This window comes from Podarcis melisellensis (assembly GCF_964234715.1).
Source record: "Podarcis melisellensis genome assembly, chromosome: 3".
NCBI classification, from domain to species: domain Eukaryota; kingdom Metazoa; phylum Chordata; class Lepidosauria; order Squamata; family Lacertidae; genus Podarcis; species Podarcis melisellensis.
Genome location: NC_138530.1, coordinates 120,124,727 through 120,143,745, shown reverse-complemented (window position 1 = coordinate 120,143,745; position 19,019 = coordinate 120,124,727). Strand labels below are relative to the sequence as shown.

At 46.9% G+C, this 19,019-nt stretch overlaps 1 protein-coding gene across 3 annotated transcripts in view; it reads right to left on the bottom strand.

Moving 5' to 3' along the window:
- The window catches only part of COL4A1 (collagen type IV alpha 1 chain), a 149,749-nt gene that overhangs the window by 87,826 nt on the left and 42,904 nt on the right, over positions 1–19,019 (bottom strand). For all 3 annotated transcript variants that reach the window (XM_081905937.1, XM_081905936.1, XM_081905935.1), the window contains exons 12-19: positions 18,878–18,919; positions 14,860–14,949; positions 12,676–12,711; positions 11,880–11,939; positions 10,689–10,733; positions 9,306–9,359; positions 9,146–9,187; positions 5,973–6,066 (exon numbers count right to left, since the gene is read on the bottom strand). In XM_081905937.1, the coding sequence (XP_081762063.1) occupies positions 5,973–6,066; positions 9,146–9,187; positions 9,306–9,359; positions 10,689–10,733; positions 11,880–11,939; positions 12,676–12,711; positions 14,860–14,949; positions 18,878–18,919 (463 nt within the window). The remainder of the gene's footprint in view (positions 1–5,972; positions 6,067–9,145; positions 9,188–9,305; positions 9,360–10,688; positions 10,734–11,879; positions 11,940–12,675; positions 12,712–14,859; positions 14,950–18,877; positions 18,920–19,019) is intronic.

Sequence of the window (19,019 nt, the reverse complement as noted above, 5' to 3'; positions counted from 1 at the left end):
TGTAGGAATATGGTTGTTTGTGCCTATAGGGAAAATGGGCACATGGGTGGAAATTTACTGCAGCCTGACCTTTTGACAGAGCAGGCTGTGCTCGGCATGATCAGCGCGTGAACACCTCATGCTAGGCCAGTGATTGGTCCAAATAGCATAGCCTGATGATGGGGTGATTTCCATGTATGGTGTTGTCTTTTACTGTTGAGGTGATACAATGTTGTAAGTTTTTACTGTTCAAGAATAAAATGCTAGGCCGCAGCAGTCTGGGAGAGTTCAGTTGTTGCTGGCTAGGCCTTTTGAATCCATCCTGGTGTGAGACTGATTACAGTGGTGCCTCGCAAGACAAAATTAATTCGTTCCGCAAGTCTCTTCGTCTTGCGAGTTTTTCGTCTTGCGATGCACGGTTTTCCATAGGAATGCATTGAAAATCAATTAATGCGTTCCTATGGAAAACGCCTTCCCCCGACCTCTTCTGGCGGGCGGCATTTTAAAATCACCCGGGACAGCGGAGGACTTCTCCGCTGTCCGGGGCGATTTAAAAGCCCCTGGGAAGGCAGGCAGGGGGGACAAAGGCTTTCTCGCCCCGCCGCTCGGCTTCGGGACATCGTTCCGATGCCGGGCGGCGGGGGGAGGCTTTCTCGCCCGGCCGCCCGGCTTCGGGACATCGTTCCGATGCCGGGCGGTGGGGGGAGGCGTTCCTGCCCCACCGCCCGGCATCGGAACGATGCCCCGAAGCCGGGCGGCTGGGGGAGGCGTTCCCGCCCCACCGCCCGGCATCGGGACGATGCCCCGAAGCCGGGCGGCTGGGGGAGGCGTTCCTGCCCCACCGCCCGGCATCGGGACGATGCCCCGAAGCCGGGCGGCGGGGGGAGGCGTTCCTGCCCCACCGCCCGGCATCGGGACGATGCCCCGAAGCCGGGCGGCTGGGGGAGGCGTTCCTGCCCCACCGCCCGGCATCGGGACGATGCCCCGAAGCCGGGCGGCTGGGGGAGGCGTTCCTGCCCCACCGCCCGGCATCGGGACGATGCCCCTAAGCCGGGCGGCGGGGGGAGGCTTTCCCGCCCGGCCGCCCGGCTTCGGGACATCGTTCCGATGCCGGGCGGCGGGGGGAGGCTTTCCCGCCCCGTCGCCCGGCATCGGGACATGGTTCCGATGCCGGGCGGCGGGGGGAGGCTTTCCCGCCCCGTCGCCCGGCATCGGGACATGGTTCCGATGCCGGGCGGCGGGGGGAGGCTTTCTCGCCCCGTCGCCCGGCATCGGGACGATGCCCCGAAGCCGGGCGGCGGGGGGAGGCTTTCCCGCCCCGTCGCCCGGCATCGGGACATGGTTCCGATGCCGGGCGGCGGGGGGAGGCTTTCCCGCCCCGTCGCCCGGCATCGGGACATGGTTCCGATGCCGGGCGGCGGGGGGAGGCTTTCTCGCCCCGTCGCCCGGCATCGGGACGATGCCCCGAAGCCGGGCGGCGAGGGGAGGCTTTCCCGCCCCGTCGCCCGGCATCGGGACATGGTTCCGATGCCGGGCGGCGGGGGGAGGCTTTCTCGCCCCGTCGCCCGGCATCGGGACGATGCCCCGAAGCCGGGCGGCGGGGGGAGGCGTTCCTGCCCGGCCGCCCTGCATCGGGACGATGCCCCGAAGCCGGGCGGCGGGGGGAGGCTTTCCCGCCCCGTCGCCCGCCATCGGGACATGGTTCCGATGCCAGGCGGCGGGGGGAGGCTTTCTCGCCCCGTCGCCCGGCATCGGGACGATGCCCCGAAGCCGGGCGGCGGGGGGAGGCGTTCCTGCCCGGCCGCCCTGCATCGGGACGATGCCCCAATGCCGGGCGGCGGGGGGAGGCTTCAAAAGCCGTCCGGGGGCTTTTAAATCGCCCCGGACAGTCCCGGGGCGATTTAAAAGCCCCCGGTTAGGCAGGCAGGGGGGGCAAAGACTTTTGCCCCCCGCCCGCCTTGGGAAGAGGTCCAGGACCTCTTCCCAAGGCGGGCGGGGGGGCAAAAGTCTTTGCCCCCCCTGCCTGCCTTCAAAAGCCGTCCGGGATAGCGGGAAGCGCTTCCCTGCTATCCCGGACCGCTTTTAAAATGCTGGCGGTGGGGAGCAAAGCCTTTCGCCCCCGCCGGCCTTCCTGGACCTCTTCTGAAGTCCGGAGGGGGGAAAAAGGCTTTGCTCCCCACCGCCAGCATTTAAAAAAAGGTCCCCGAGATTTCCCTATGGGCTTTCGTCTTGCGATGCAAGCCCATAGGGAAAATCGTCTAGCGAAGCGTCGCAAAACCCGAAAAACCCTTTCGTCTTGCGGGTTTTTCGTCTTGCGAGGCATTCGTCTTGCGGGGCACCACTGTATTTTATGACGAGCAGGCCCTCGTCAGGGACAGGACAGGAGAACATGAGCCACTGTTTCCAGATTGCCATCTCCACAGAGGCAGAGTCGTTTCTCAGTTGGAATATTTTGGTATCTGTCCTCAAGTACGGCAGAGGGCATCACATCCAATCTGGCCAGTGTGAAGGCACATCTGTATTTTGGGATAATTAATTTAAACAAATATGGTGCCAGGGAATCAAACTGAGAAGGGGGGGGAGAGGCATACCAAGGACAGAGTTTCTTTATAATGGCCAGATTGTTCTGTTGCTCTAAGTCCTTCAGACGCTGTTCAATTAGCCTTTTTGCTTTAATAAAACCTATCATGAGAAGCTGATGTGGGTGGAGTCTGCAGGAGAGGAATTTTTGGTGCACAATTTTGGACCACACACTTTTATGGGGGTCTTGTGTCACTAAGGGCAGTAGACCGGGAGGATTTAGATTTAAACGGAGCCAATAATTAAGAGTTCTTTCCCAGGACCAAGCTTCTACAGAGGGAAGACTTGCCTCTAGTTGTAATGCTGCATTTGGGACACAAGGTGGTACAGAAAAAATCTGCCTTAAAAATTTGGATTGGACAGTTTCAATAATACTACAATGATTACCTGTCCAAATTTGGGCCCTGTAAAGTATCTGCGCCAAAGATTTGGCTTGAAAAACTTCTAGGGATGCTGGGATGTATTTGCTGCCCTTCGTATGGCAAAGGCATCTTAGCACTTTGGGCTGCTTTTTCTTTAACAGATTTTTGGTGTACATCCCATGACCCCGATGACTGGAAGACCATGCCCAGGTATTTAAAGGCTTTAACCTGCTCAATAGGGTGATTGTCCATGCTTCAGCTATGTAATCTATGTTTCCTTGAGAAAACCATGACTTTAGTTTTCTGATAGTTTACCACCAGCTGTTCTCTCCTGCAGTATGCTGAGAATTCTCCTATCAACCTTTTAAGGCCTATTTCTGTTCGGGATAGGAGGACCGCGCCATCAGCATATAAGAGCACTGAGATTGGTTTTGTGGCCAATTTAGGAGCATGGAACTCCAGAGATGTTAAGCTTTTAACCATGTCATTGATATATAGGTTAAATAATGCTGGGGCTAAAATGCAGCCTTGCTTAACCCCCTTAGTGGCTGGTACAGGGCCTATGAGTTGGCCATTTGTGGAGGATCTTACGTACGACACAATATCTTTATATAGGCCATTAATAAAAAATAATAATCTTTTATCTATACTGGATGTATTCAATTTGGCCCAGAGTCTTACTCGTGAAATTGAATCAAAGGCAGTCTTCAAATCAATGAAGGCTGCATATAAGACCCCACGGGTTTTCTTGGCGCATTTGTCAATAAGATGTGCTAAGACAAAACAGTGATCTATGGTAGATCTGTCTTGCCTAAATCCAGCTTGCTCCTCCGCCAAGATAGCCTCAGTGACCATCCAACTGGTTAATTTGATATAGAGGTGTTTTGCATATAATTTGCTTGGTATAGGTAAAAGACTAATAGGTCTATAACTCGCCGGGTCCGATGTGGGGCCCTTTTTATAAACTGGGGTGATTATCGCCTTGGCTCACCCTTCGGGAAATAGGCCTGTTGAATCAATGTGGGAGAATATTGTCGCCAGCAGGGCCAGTGTTGGTCTTCAGAAGTTCTGCGGGAATATAATCTATGCCAGGGGCCTTGTTGTTCTTTAGCTGTGCAATCAAATTCTCTACCTCCTCTGTGGTTACAAGTGACCAGTGAGGTGAAACCTCTGGTTGAACGCTTGGCTTGTTAAGCTGAGCTTCCTTATCATAAAACAATGATTGAAAGTATCGGATCCACTCTCGAGGTTCAACGGTACAAATGAGTCCGTTACACTCCTGGTCCAGTAGGCCAGATATGGTATGCCAAAAGCAAGTTGGATCTTTCTCGTGTGAAGCCTTGACCAGGCTTTGCCATGCGATTCACTCGGCTTTTTGTTTTTTCTTCTTTAAGAGTTGTTTGTAGTTCCGTCTTATGGAGATATATGTGGTAAATAAAGGGGGTGCCACAGTATTCCTATATTTGCGATAAATTGTTCTCAAATGCTTCCTTGTTTGTCTGCACTCTGCGTCAAACCAGCTTGCTAGATCCCTCGCCCTCTTTGTGGCTGCATTCTGTATCGCAGATGATAATTGTGTTTTCAGCTTTTCTATAAGTATCTTAAAAAGCTCTAGCACCACAGCCGTGGAGTTAGTTGAAACAATAGCAGAATGTACCGTATTTTTCGCTCTGTAACACGCACCTGACCATAACACGCACATTGTTTTTAGAGGAGGAAAACAAGGGGGAAATTCTGAATGAAACAGTGGATGTATCATTTTGGTGCTTCATGCTGTGGCCACAGACATGTGATCTGATGGTGACTTTGGGGTGACCCAATGCAAAAATCCTGAGAATCCCTGTGGATTCATGCTTTGTAACCACGTTTTTGCACCATTGCAGCCCCAAGCAACAGTGGGTGCGTGATTTTGGGGGGGCAGGCTGTAGCCATGGACATGCTATGTGATCTGATAGTGAATTTGGGGTGACCCAATACAGAGATCCTGAGAATCCCTGTGGATTCATGCTTTGTAACCACGTTTTTGCACCATTGCAGCCCCAAGCAACAGTGGGTGTGTGATTTTGGGGGGGCAGGCTATAGCCATGGACATGCTATGTGATCTGATGGTGAATTTGGGGTGACCCAATGCAAAGATCCTGAGGATCCATGTGGATCCATGCTTTGTGACCACGTTTTTGCACCATTGCAGCCCCAAGCAACAGTGGGTGTGTGATTTTTGGGGGGCAGGATGTAGCCATGGACATGCTATGTGATCTGATGGTGAATTTGGGGTGACCCAATGCAGAGATCCTGAGGATCCATGTGGATCCATGCTTTGTAACTGCATTTTAAGTGGGGAGGGAAGGAAAAACACAGAAGGGACAAGGAGCATAAGAATGCAGGAGAGAGATTTAACGGGAGGGAGGAAAGAAAGAAAGGCAAAAGTCCCCCCACCCCACCCCACCCCACCCCACCCAAGCCAGCCCTCTCTCTCTCTCCCCCTCTCTCCCACCTGCATGTTTTCTGGCTGCCTGCGAGGAACAGGGAGAGGAATTAGAAGGAAGGACGTTCTGCTTTCCCCTCTGCTTGCCTGGAGGGGAGGGGATTTGCCTGCTCTTTGTTCCGTTTGAGCAAACACAGCAAGGAAACAGAGGAGGGTGGGCAGTAAGACCCTGAGGCAGAATGCAGGAAAGCAGCAACTTCCTCTTTTCAGGTTTCCCTTCTCCGACAGGCGATTTGATTTTTGACTGATTTTTGTTGTGTTGCTGCGCTTGCCCTAGTCGGCTCCAGGGACCACACATTCGCTCACTAACACGCACAGACATTTCCCCTTCCCTTTTAGGAGAAAAAAATCTGCGTGTTATAGAGAGAAAAATACGGTATATTCTTTAGCTCCACTGATTGAAGGAGGAGGATTAAGTCTATTGAATGAATGCACTGAATTTAGAGAAAGAAAGAATCAGCTACAATCTCAGCAGGAAGTCAATTAAATCATTTTTTAAACTAAATTGAATTAATTTCTTGACCAAGTTAATATAAATGAAATAATTAACAATTAGCAATATTTACCTTTTTGACCTGGTTCACCTTTTTGTCCAGGAATTCCTGGAGGACCTGAGTCGCCTTTCTCACCTATTACTTCTTGATCTCCAATCCCTATAACCTGAATAACAGGAGAAATAGTATGATGTAGATTAATAATAAAAAAACCAAATGCTTTCAGCCTTCTAACAGATAAGAACTATCGGGTTCAATCCTGTACACAAATGGCTTGCTAAAATCTTCTACTCTGACTTCTACTCTGTGCATAATCATCAAGTTTAGGCTTGCAAGGGTTTGTTTTTAGCACAATCTCAAACCCCTTCGGTTCTATACATTTATCTAATTAAAGCGGCTAAAAATAGTCCTTGTAAGAGTGAGAGGGGATGAGGGGGTTTGGCTCCAAGGTAAGCTGTGGTGCCACATACTACAGAGACCTCACCACCCAGGTGCTTTAAGTAAAGCAACTTTACTTTAAGTAAAGACTGGAGAACTGGGTGCAAGCTAACAAAATGAATTTCAATAGGGACAAATGTAAGGTCCTGCACTTTGGCAGGAAGAACAAGATGAACAAATACAGGATGGGGGACACCTGGCTTGCTAACAGTACTGGTGAAAAGGATCTAGAGATCTTGGTGGACTGCAAGCTTAGCATGACTCAACAGTGTGATGCAGCAGCAAAAAAGCTAATGCTATTCTAGGCTGCATCAACAGATGTATAGTGCCCAAATCAAGAGAAGTCATAGTCCCATTCTATTCTGACTTAGTCAAACCACACTTGGAATATTGTGTGCAATCTTGGGCACCACAATTTAAGATGGATGTTGACAAGATGGAAAGTGTACAGAGGAGGGCAACCAAGATGATCAAGGGTCTGGAAACCAAGCCTGGAAAAGAGGAGACTGAGAGGAGATATGATAGCCATCTTCAAATATCTGAAGGGCTTGTCACATGGAGGAGGGAACATGCTTGCTTTTTTCCAGCTATGGAGGGTAGGACTCGAATCAATGGCTTCAAGTTGCAAGAAAGGAGATTCCGACTAAACATTTGGAAAAACTTTCTGACAGTAAGAGCTGTTCAGCAGTGGAAGAGACTCCCACGAGAGGGGATGGACTCTCTTTCCCTGGAGATTTTTAAGCAGAAGCTGGATGGCCATCTCTCATGGATGCTTTAATTGAGATTCCTGCATTACAGGGGGTTGGATTGGGTGACCTTTGAGATCCCTTCCAACTCTAAGATTCTGTAATTCTATGAATTAACCCAAACACAGATATGTGAGGAAGGCCAGAGGGATGAGGCCTGACGAAAAGGATATAAAAGAACATATAATGAATTTATTTTATCTATTTTATTAATGGCTCTGCCACCTTTCAAGAAGAATATTCTTTCCAAGGTGATTTACATAAAATAAAAACATATCAATAAAAAACTCACGTTATACAGGCTCACAGAACTGCTAAACCTCGCCAATGGTCTTCGAGGTTTTTCAAAGTCTCCCCAAAAGTACCAGTAAGATTAACTCTATAAACTTATCACATTATACCAACTAACGATCCAACAACAGAGTACAGTTGCCAAGACTAGGCCACAGAATCAGATTCTGTAATGTAGAGTGGGCTAATATTTAACACTTGGAATTGGGAAGTACCTTTGCCATGGAATTGGGAAGTACCTTTGTCCACCTGAGCCATGAACTCACAAGGCAAGCCACTATTATTTCATTACTGGCATCCACATCTGAAAAATGTGAACTAGTCTCATTTAACTTCCCTTTGTGGATCTAAAGTGGTGCCCTCCAGGCCAGTTTGCCCATTTACCAGTTGCAATCTTTTGTCCACTAGTTATAGTCAGGTCACATTTGAAGGAAAGGAATGTGTGATACAAATGCAAGAGTATGTGGTGTTGGAAGAACTCATGATTTTTTGTATGTGTTTTCTCAAGATACAAGTGAAGCAGAGACAGAAATTTGTGTGCAGGTTGGATTTTCCAACACCCCCCCCCCACAAGCAATGTGTACATTTATTTCATAGAAAGTTCTGCACTTAGCCAAGAAGAACCACGTGCACAAATATAGGATGGTGGACAACTAGCAGTTCAAGTGAAAAGGATCTAGAGGTCTTAGTGAACAAGCAGCTGAACTTGAGTCAACAGTGTGGTGCAGTAGCAAAAAAAGACTAATGCTATTGTAGGTTGCATCAACAGAAGTCTAGTGTCCAGATCAAGGGAAGCAATAGTACCAATCCATTCTGCCTTGGTCAGACCACACCTGAAATACAGTGTCCAATTCTGGGCTCCAAAATGTAAGAAGGATGTTGACAAGCTGGAAGGTGTGCAGAGGAGGGCAACCAAGATGATCAAGGTTCTGGAAACCAAGCCTTATGAGGAATGGTTGAAGGAGTTGGGTATATTTAGCCTGGAGTAGAGGAGACTGAGACGAGACAGGTTAAGGCATCTTCAAGTATCACAAGGGCTGTCTCATGAAAGATGTAGCAAGCTTGTTTTCTCCTGTTCTGTAGGGTAGGACTCAAACCAATGGCTTCAAGTTACAAGAAAGGAGATTCCAACTAAATGTCAGGGAAAACTTTCTGATGGTAAGAGCTGTTTGACAGTAGAACAGTTTCTCTCTGGAATTTGTGCACCTTGGAGGTTTTTAAGCAGAGGTTGGATGGCCATCAGTCATGGATGCTTTAGTTGAGATTCCTGCATTGCAGGGGGTTGGACAAGATGACCCTTTGGTCCCTTCCAACTCTACAATTCTGTGATTCTATGATTCTTCTTAAGTGGATGCACCGTACTACTGGAAAGTAAGAAAAACTGTCTCTGTGCAATTCAAACACAAATTTGTTACATATAAGGAAATATCAAATTTTGATCACATGAAAAAAGAAAGCATCACAAATGAATCAATATTTTTGCATAGTCCCTTTCTAAGCATTAAATTAAGAAACCATGGGAAAAGCTACAACCTAGTGATGGATCACACTGCCTTCATATGCATGACACCCCAGCTTCAATCCCTTGGTGTCTCCAGTTGGAATGATCAGAGCAGCTGTTGGAAATGATATTTGCCAGCTGCTGCAAGTCAGAGTAGGCAGCTCTGGGCTACATGGACAAATAGTCTGACCTAGCCTATGGCAGTTTCCTATGTTTCATTTATTATAGTTAAAAGTGACATTCATTTAAGCACATAGTTTAATACTTACTATTCCTGGAGGTCCTGAAGGACCTGCTGCACCCTTATCTCCCTGAAAAAAATAAAAAAGTTAAATTCTAAAGCTGACTAAAGGAAACATTATTATTAATTGCAATATTGCGAATGAAAGCTAAAGTACATGCCAGTACATGTCAAATGGATCTACTTACTTTAGGACCACTTATTCCGGGCAGTCCTGGAAATCCCGGGGGGCCAGTTTCTCCCTACACGTATAATAATAATAGTTTTCATTAACTGTGGTATTTGTAAATCAAGACAAGCTCCTTAAGATTATTTTAACCTCAATCCATTAACTGTCATCCATCCTCCAACCGCCTCCAGACACTCACACAGGACATTCACCACCTCCACTGTTGATGATTTAAACAAGAGGTAGAGCTGGGTACCATCTGCATACTTGTGAACACCCAGCCCAAACCCCTGATGATCTCTGTCAGTAGCTTCATATAGATGTTGAAAAGCATGGGAGAGAGGACAGAGCCCTGAGGTACCCCACAAGTGAGAGCCCCCAACACCACTTTCTGGACACGGCCCAGGAGGAAGGAGTGGAACTGGTGCATAACAAGTGTCCCCAGTTCCCAACCCTCATAGATGGTTCAAAAGGATTCCATGGTCAATGGTATGAAAAACTGCTGAGAGATCCAGCAGAACCAGGAAACAGCTTTCAACTCTGTCCCCAGCAGGACCAGGGCAGTTTCAGTCCCGAATGGAAGAGGTCAAAATGGTTCGCATCCTCCAGATATGCCTGAAGTTGTTCAGCGACCACCCGCTCAGTCACCTTGTCCAGGAATGGAAGATTTGAGACTGGGCAATAATTGGCCATAGTGGCTTGGTCCAAGTAAGTTTTTTTAAAAAAAGTAGTTTAATAACCACTTCTTTAAGGGGTTCCAGGAAGACTTCCTCATAGAGGGAAGCATTTGCTATCCCATGGAGCCCATTGCCCATCCCTGCCTTGCTCACTTTTATGAGCCAGGATGGTCAAGTATCAAGGAGACACGTGGTCAGTTTCAGTCATCCAAGCAGCCTGTAGACATCCTCAGAAATAACAGGCTGAAACTGATACAGCTTGACCAGAGAGAGCACCAGTATTCTCCCCACCCAGCACTGCTATCATGGTAGAGTCTGCTTCCTTCTGAATTTGAACAATTATATCTGCAAAAAAACTTTGCAAAATCATTACAGGAGATATTAGAGTCTTTAGCAGACTCCAAGCCACCTGAAGGAGTCTCCTGGAAATGTTTTCTGCAAATGCAGTAAAGGGGCAACAAAGGTCCTCTTTGCTGTCACCATTGTTACTTGGTAGGCTTGATGTTGAGCTCTCCTCCGTGTTTGGTCCATGGCCTTTTAAACTGTGTGGTGCAGGGTTCGTGTTTTTGTTTGTTGTTATGATATGTATTTTTGTGTTTTTATATTGTAAACTATGCAGTGTTCATCTGATGAAGGGTTGTATAGAATTGTAATAATTAAATTCCAGAGATAAAAGCTTTTAGAAGTATGTAAAAGCAATATTGAAGAAAATTGGAAATACATACAGTTCTTCCCTTCTCTCCATTTTCTCCGTCCTTTCCAGGTCTTCCCTGAAATGTAAACAGTTTCATATAAATCCCTACAACTATTTTTTTTAATGCTGAAACTGCAGAGTAAATGGCATGTTTCCTTCCCTAGCTTGTCTTAGAAAGCATTTACCGTAGTTTTTCCAAGCTTTCTCAGAGTCTCATAAGAAAAACCTGGAGAAAATTAATGCTTGGGGAATCATTCCTCACCACTGTCACGAGGGTTGCTTCCAGCTATCTTCCATGCAGCCATGCAAGTCTCAAGTATCACCCACTCCTTCCCATCCCACCCACAATCCTCCAATCCTATCCCTTTACTTTTCACCATGTTGCTGGCTGAAGCTGCTGCCCTGGCCATGGTGGCAAGTGGGAGGGAGGAAAGGAGGAAGAAAAGTGCCTCCTCCTGTTGGAGATATAGAACAGTGAAATCCAAAAAAAAAGCTTAAAATGCAGAGCTGTATGTAACCACAGTGGCAAGGAATCTCTCTGCACGGAAGCAGAAGGATGTGAGAACACCCTCAAGGGAAGAATGGTTGATGAAAACCTTGGAATACACAGAACTGATAAGAGATACAAATCTAGAATCATTTAAGGAGGACTGGAAACCCTTTACTGGTCCATTTAAAAAGTTATTTTCCATATGTGAAGTCCCTAGCAGGGTTTGAAGTTTAAGGGGGAAAATAGCAGAACATATTAAGAAACCTGTTAAAGAAGATGAAACTGGATAAGGTGGAATTATAAAATGCAATTGTCTGTATTCTTGATTATAAACATTGATGGTGGGTGAGTGGGAAGTCATTGGTATTGTGGAATTGGATAGAACTGTTGAGTGACAAAATGTAACTTTTAAGCTCAAAATAAAATAACCTATTAGTTCAAAATCTTCTAGTAAAATTCGCATTTTTAAAAAATTAAGCAAGTTCTGTCATCTTTACTTGATTGATTCATATGTCAAAATTAATCAAATTCTTCCTGCATTGAAATCATTCTCCCTTAAAAAAGACAACACACTATTTCAATCAGAAACAAAGCCGACCCACAAAATTCCCTGTAGTACAAATCTTGCTTTCAGATTTACATGTTGTTGAGATTACTAATATGTTTAACAGAAATCACTAAATGGCTGGAGAAGCAAAAGCAAATTGATTAATAAATACTAAGCATACATACCCGTGGACCAGGTTTTCCAGGTTCACCTTTCTGCCCTTTCTCACTTAATCCTGGTGATCCCTTTTTTAAAAAAAAAAATGCCATTAGTGTATGTTATTGAAGTCTACAGTGGTACCACAAGTTACAAATGTAGGGCCACTGGGCATTGCCAATGTCACTGTGTGTCCATGGTTCCATTTCTTGTGTGTCCTCTTAACCCTTTCTTTTGCTCATTGGCATAGATTTTCTTCACCAGTTCAGTCTCCAATCCTTGTTCTGAGGAGGGCTTCTGTAGGCATTCTGCCAAGGGGGCTATGTGAGTGCTGTGTTGGACGCCCTCTCCTTCCTTCCTTTTGCATGCTGTATTCAAAAAACTGTGGTTGTGAGAGGTGGAAAGAGACTCAAAGTCCTGCATGTAGGGATGTCGGGGGACTCTCAGGAGTGGGGCTGCTCCTGCTTGTGCTATAGGAGGTCATTAACTGGGGGCGCTGTGCTAGCGCTGGGCAAGCTGGGTTGAAGGGAGGAGGGCTGAGCTTGTTACCATGAGTTCATTGGCTCCCTCCATGATTTGGGGGGGTCATGTAGGCATCATTGTCAGAACAACCCCTGACTGCTGGGAATTTCTGAGCATTTGTGGTGTGTTCATGTCTGGCTGCTGTTTATGCAGCATTTTGGAATTTTTGAGTGTTGTGGTCTCTCCCCCCCTCCTGGGGTGAGCATGTATAGGACACAGCAGCTGAGGATTGCTTTAGCAATGAGGATTCATTCAGTAAAATGAATTCAGGACCCCCAAAATACAGATCAGTTTTAAACTTACTGGAGAGCCGGGGTCACCCTTTTCACCAGGAGCACCCTAATGGAATGACAAAACAAAGTAGATTAATATAATGAGGCATCAGCTAAACCCTCCCATTTAAAACACAGTAATTTTTCAAGACTCTCCAAACCTTGAAAATGTTAGGGTTACTGTCTTGCGTAATGTTTTGTTTTTGAAAAGTTTCAGATTCTCTGATATAATCTGCTTATAAGAAACTGCTGAAAAGAAAACAGGTTTACAAGTCGATTGTGATCAGAGAACCTTCAGTCCCCTTGAATCAGAAGTGAGGAACCTTATGGGCTCTGTGAGCCAGATCTTTATTGGGCCAAATTTGACAGGTGGGTGGGACATACTACCTGTCAATCACCTGGTGCCACCATGAAGTCAGGTGACTGAGTGCTTTGATGCCCCAAAGTTGAGACTTCAGAGCACCACACAGAGCTTGCAAAAAGCTATCAGCTGACAGGTAGTGGATCATAGAATCATAGAATTGGAAGAGACCACAAGGGCCATCGAGTCCAACCCCCTGCCAAGCAGGAAACACCATCAGAGCACTACTGACATATGGTTGTCAAGCCTCTGCTTAAAGACCTCCAAAGAAGGAGACTCCACCACACTCCTTGGCAGCAAATTCCACTGTCGAACAGCTCTTACTGTCAGGAAGTTCTTCCTAATGTTGAGGTGGAATCTTCTTTCTTGTAGTTTGGAACCATTGCTCCGTGTCCGCTTCTCTGGAGCAGCAGAAAACAACCTTTCTCCCTCCTCTATGTGACATCCTTTTATATATTTGAACATGGCTATCATATCACCCCTTAACCTCCTCTTCTCCTGGCTAAACATGCCCAGCTCCCTTAGCCACTAGCCACTGAAGCCTGCTTTCCCTAGTCAATGCCCAATTAGGAATGCAGTTTAAGGCTCCCATTGTGCACTTGCAGCCACAACTCTACCATACCAATTTGGCCCATGTGCTGGAGGTTTCCAATTCCTGCCTTAAAACAGTGCCCTGAATCTGCTGAAATGCAGAAATGCCCATCCAATGGCAGACCTATGTCCTGATTCATGGGGGTGCACACTGCTCCAGAGAGGTGATGGTCCAAACAAGAGGGAGATGAGGCACCTCAGGGTTTCAGGCAGACAAAAGCTAACAAAGCCCGGATCAGCACCTTGGAGAGTGACCTAGGTTTGGTTCTGCATCTAGGCAGTTAAAAGGGCAAGGCCCTTCCTCTGCAGTTTGTTGGCTTCTTCTAGGCCAGGAGTCAGCAACCTTTTTCAGCAGGGGCTGAGACCTTGTGGTGGGCCGGACTATATATTTTTTTGGGGGGGGGTAAATGAACAAATTCCTATGCCCCACAAATAACTCAGAGATGCATTTTAAATAAAAGGACACATTGTACTCATGTAAAAACATGCTGATTCCCGGACCATCTGTGGGCCATATTTAGAAGGCGATTGGGCCGGATCCAGCCCCCAGGCCTTAATTTGCCTATCCATGTTCTAGGCTGTAGGCTTCTGAGCTTTAGGGTTCTCCTGCTCCCCAGAGGGGTCTATCAAAGTCTGGCAGCAGAGGTGTCTCCTCAGGCTTCCGACAGACGCAGGCTTAGATCTCTCTTCCAAAAGGCAGCTGCCACTCTGCCTCCAAAGATTCGTGGTTTGTGACCCCGTCAAGTTGAAGAGGTGAGAAAACCCTCCCTATGGACTATACTATTATGTGTATGTTTCAGTGGCATATGGACAGGACTAAGGGGGATCTCCCACTGGAATAAATTTGATTGGTCTATGGAGCTTCTAACCTACATCTCATTGAACTATTTTCATGCTGTCACATCTAGTTTGGTCTTTTGTGCACTCACAGAGGGCATGGCAAATGAGTGGTGGGAGTGGGTCAAAGAATGAACAAATATTCCAGAGATGATAATTTACGTACCAAAAAAAAAGGAAAAGGAGAAAATTGATGGACTTTTGACTGTCGATTTATACTTCTCTTCCCTCAGTAATCCCTATCACAACTGATAGCTTTTGGAAATTAATGATTGTATTTGACTTTCCTTTTAATCAGAGTAGACCCACTGAAATAAATGGACCTGTAAGTCATGGCCATTAAATTCAGCATGTCTACTCTGAGTAAAAGTTTGTGAATGCAGCCCAATGCCACTGATATCAGAGGAACAAAATGCACACACTCACAGTCTCTCCACGTATTACTACGGTTCCTTTCTCTTGCTGTTGAGGAGCAGTTCCCTGGGGGCCTGGAGGACCCATGGCACCCCGTTCACCCTAGAGTTGCATGCAAGAAGGATTAAAATAAAATTAGCTACAAGAGGAATACTTAGCAAACAATTTCCCAAGTATTAGGACTTTGATTCTCTTCAAAAAAATTGTTTTGTTTTAAAGTTCATCATTATCAAACAAATTTGAAGGTACTAAAAATTTAAAGGTAAAATTCAGTTTATTCAATCCTATCATTTCAGGAGATAATGCAACATAACTGATCCCAAAGAAATTTGTTCTTAGTGATAACGAGTCCGTCAAAAATGAGAGATAAATAGCATCGGTTCTTAGAAAGAAAAACCTTCTATTATTTTTCCTTGCCTTTCTATAGAAGCCTACCAGTTCCCCTGAAAAAGCACACTAAATAAAAGAAACTCCATTTAATACTGGCTTGTGATTCCCCCTCCCCCAAGTAAAAAAAAAAAAAGGATCGACACTTTTACATTCTCAAAATAAAAATCTGGACAAACCATAGATTCCAACAATATCTGTTCATTACAGTTCTGGTAATGCAAAATCCCCAAATCTAGGGATCAATTTTCAGGGAAGTATTTCTTAAATATTCCTACTAGTCAACGAGATAATATTGGGAGGGGAGGGGGTTTCTGAGGGGAGGTTGAAAACAAGTAAATGTATGTCTTAGAGTGATTCCAAGCATTTGAAACCACACACTGTTCATCTGGAAGAGGAGGCCAAGCACAAAGAGATCAGTTTGTGCTACATGACTGCTTGGTTGAGTCTGATGCTCCTATCAAGGTGATGCACACAGATGTGATGCTGTGAAAAACAACAAAATATAAACTCATTGTATTTTATCTACCTGCTTACCAGCAGCGGCCAGGTGAACAGGGTTTGGGGGGTTGTCACTGCAGCTTACCCAAACAGCACATGAGGGTTGTGTGGAGCCACTCCTGGAGCCAACCTAGTGCTCACACCTGCAACTCCACCCCACTGGTTATTACTGCAGGTTACCTTTTTAAAAGAATTTCTCTAAGTATTTCTAAGTATTTCCAAAATATAATAATATAATGACATACAATTATCCACAATTCTATTCACCAGGTCTCCATGGGCAAGTGCCCTGGCTTTCTTGGGAGGACTCCCAGTAGCCTCTGAAAGATGCTTTTGGCATTGTAGTTTGGAGAAGTCCTCCCCCAGTGCTGTGATCCAGTGCTGCCACTGGGTGCAGCCATTTATGGGCTTTGGCACAGCGGTGGAGTGAGCAACAACATGAGAATGGGTCTTTTCTGCAGTGGCTCCCTGTTTGCAGAATGCTTTCCCCAGGAAGGCTAAAGATATGTAACAAAGGTGCCAGGAAAAAACTACGAGAGGGAGTATTTTTTTAATTGTTATTATTTTTGTCTTTTTATATTGTAAACCACCCTGTTTGGACTTGTAGTTTTTGATATCTTCTTGGTGGTCAGTAGGATTGCATACCATTCTGAGTAGCACATTTCCTCTTGCTCAGTGACCAGGACCTTCACTTTCCCCTTGGACTTGATAAGAACATCTTTCAAAACCTCCTATTGCCCACAAAGACCATTGTGGAAAATGCTGTGTCCGCCTCCCAGGGTTTCAGCCAGTGTTCTGCAGGCGACAATGCCCATTACCATTAATAATGCCACAAACTGGGAGGCATCCAATGTGGCATCTGCCATGACAGCCGCTGCCCTAGAAATCTTAAGGAGGCTCTTGCATATGTACTTGAGATGCTGTTTGTGAGACAGTATCAATTCAGGTGTAGTAAAGAATAAGGCTGTGCAGGATGTGTGGATTAAGTGGGGTGTGGACAGCCTGTCTCTCATCTGAACTCAGCCCTGCTATCTGCCCCAAGAGCAGATTGGGAGATAGAGGGGTCTCTCAAATGGCAGTCTGTGTGTCAGGCATTGATGGGGCCCTGCGCTTAACAGCTCTCCTAGGAGCTAAGAGATGTATGTGTGAAAAATTGCAACCTTTTCCCTTGAGCATAGTCAGAGGAAAGGAAGAGAGGGGGAGAATTTTGAAGAATTTTAAGATTTTATATACAAGCAATCCTTGTTTTGCATGGGGGTTCCATTCTGGACCCCCACACACATCAGTGAGGCATGTGTAAAATTGCTCTGCTCCCTTTCATGACTTCTTTATGAGGTTTGGGGGACCGTTTCCGGGTTGGACACCATGTGTGTGTTTGTAGTAAGAGGAGTGGAGGAAAGCATTTTCAAAAGGGTGGGAGAAAGCTGCTGATTCAGAGAAAGGAAGGCTAGGACACAGTGGAAGGGAGAGTACAGTGGTGCCTCGCAAGACGAAATTAATTCGTTCCGCAAGTCTTTTCGTCTTGCGAGTTTTTCGTCTTGCGAAGCACGGTTTCCCATAGGAATGCATTAAAAATCAATTAATGCGTTCCTATGGAAACCGCCTTCAGACCAGGTCCGGGGACAGTGTCCCCCGACCTCTTCTGAAGGCCGGCGGGGGGCGAAAGTCTTTGCTTCCCCCTGCCTGCCTTCCTGGGAGAGCGGAGAAGCAGCGCTGCCTTCCCGCTCTCCCGGGAAGGCAGGCAGGGGGGAGCAAAGACCTTTGCCCCCCGCCAGCCTTCAGAAGAGGTCCAGGACCTCTTCCGAAGGCGGGCGGTGGGGCAAAAGTCTTTGTCCCCCCTGCCTGCCTAACCGGGGGCTTTTAAATCGCCCCGGGACGGTCCAGGGCGATTTAAAAGCCCCCGGACGGCTTTTGAAGGCAGGCGGGGGGGGGGAGCAAAGACTTTTGCCCCCTGCCAGCCTTCAGAAGAGGTCCAGGACCTCTTCCGAAGGCGGGCGGGGGGCAAAAGTCTTTGTCCCCCCTGCCTGCCTAACCGGGGGCTTTTAAATCGCCCCGGGACTGTCCGGGGCGATTTAAAAGCCCCCGGACGGCTTTTGAAGGCAGGCGGGGGGGGGAGCAAAGACTTTTGCCCCCCACCAGCCTTCAGAAGAGGTCCAGGACCTCTTCCGAAGGCGGGCGGGGGACAAAAGTCTTTGTCCCCCCTGCCTGCCTAACCGGGTGAGCGGGAAGGCAGCGCTGCGTTTTCCGCTCTCCCGGGAAGGCAGGCAGGGGGAAGCAAAGACTTTCGCCCCCCGCCGGCCTTCAAAAGCCGTCCAGGATAGCGGGAAGTGCTTCCCTGCTATCCCGGACCGCTTTTAAAATGCTGGCGGTGGGGAGCAAAGCCTTTCGCCCCCGCCGGCCTTCCTGGACCTCTTCTGAAGTCCGGAGGGGGGGGAAAGGCTTTGCTCCCCACCGCCAGCATTTAAAAGAGGTCCCCGGAGATTTCCCTATGGGCTTTCGTCTTGCGAAGCAAGCCCATAGGAAAAATCGTCTAGCGAAGCGTCGCAAAAACCGAAAAACCCTTTCATCTTGCGGGTTTTTCGTCTTGCGAGGCATTCGTCTTGCGGGGCACCACTGTATTCAGGAGTAGATGAAGGTAGAATTAAGCAAGAGGATTAGAATAACAAACCTGAAGATGAAACGTATACAGGAGGCCACAAGCAACATGACTGGTTTGTCAGAAGGCAGGAACAAACTGGTTTGGGAGCCCAGCCTACTCTTGAAGCGGAGTGGGGAGCCCAGCCTTACCCTGCCTCATCCACTAGGTGGAGCCACAGCCTAATCCAATGACCAACACAGGCAATGTATTTACCCCATAAATACAGCTTTGTGTGTGTGCTTTTTTCTCTAAAAAAATGTTTAGCAGTACTCTCATTTCCCTACTCATATTGAAATACTGCCCCTCAATGAGGCCAAACTTAGATTCACAAAATGTTTAGGGTTATGTGTACCCCTGAGTTCCCCCAGAAAAAAAGCACTGTGCACGAATGCACACCCACTTTAAAAGATGCTTTTATTCAAGTGGGCATCCTAACATACTGTAGCAAAGGATTATAGAGGTACATAGAATATTTGCTTATGACTTTCAAAAGAACAAACTTACCTTATCGCCCTTTGGTCCTTGGAAGCTTAAACCCATATGACCCTGAGGACACAAGGAAGAGGCATTTTATAACAAAATAAGTTAATCAAAGCTACTATATAAAAGTGCTCCCTCACATACATGTAAACACACTAGAATGCAG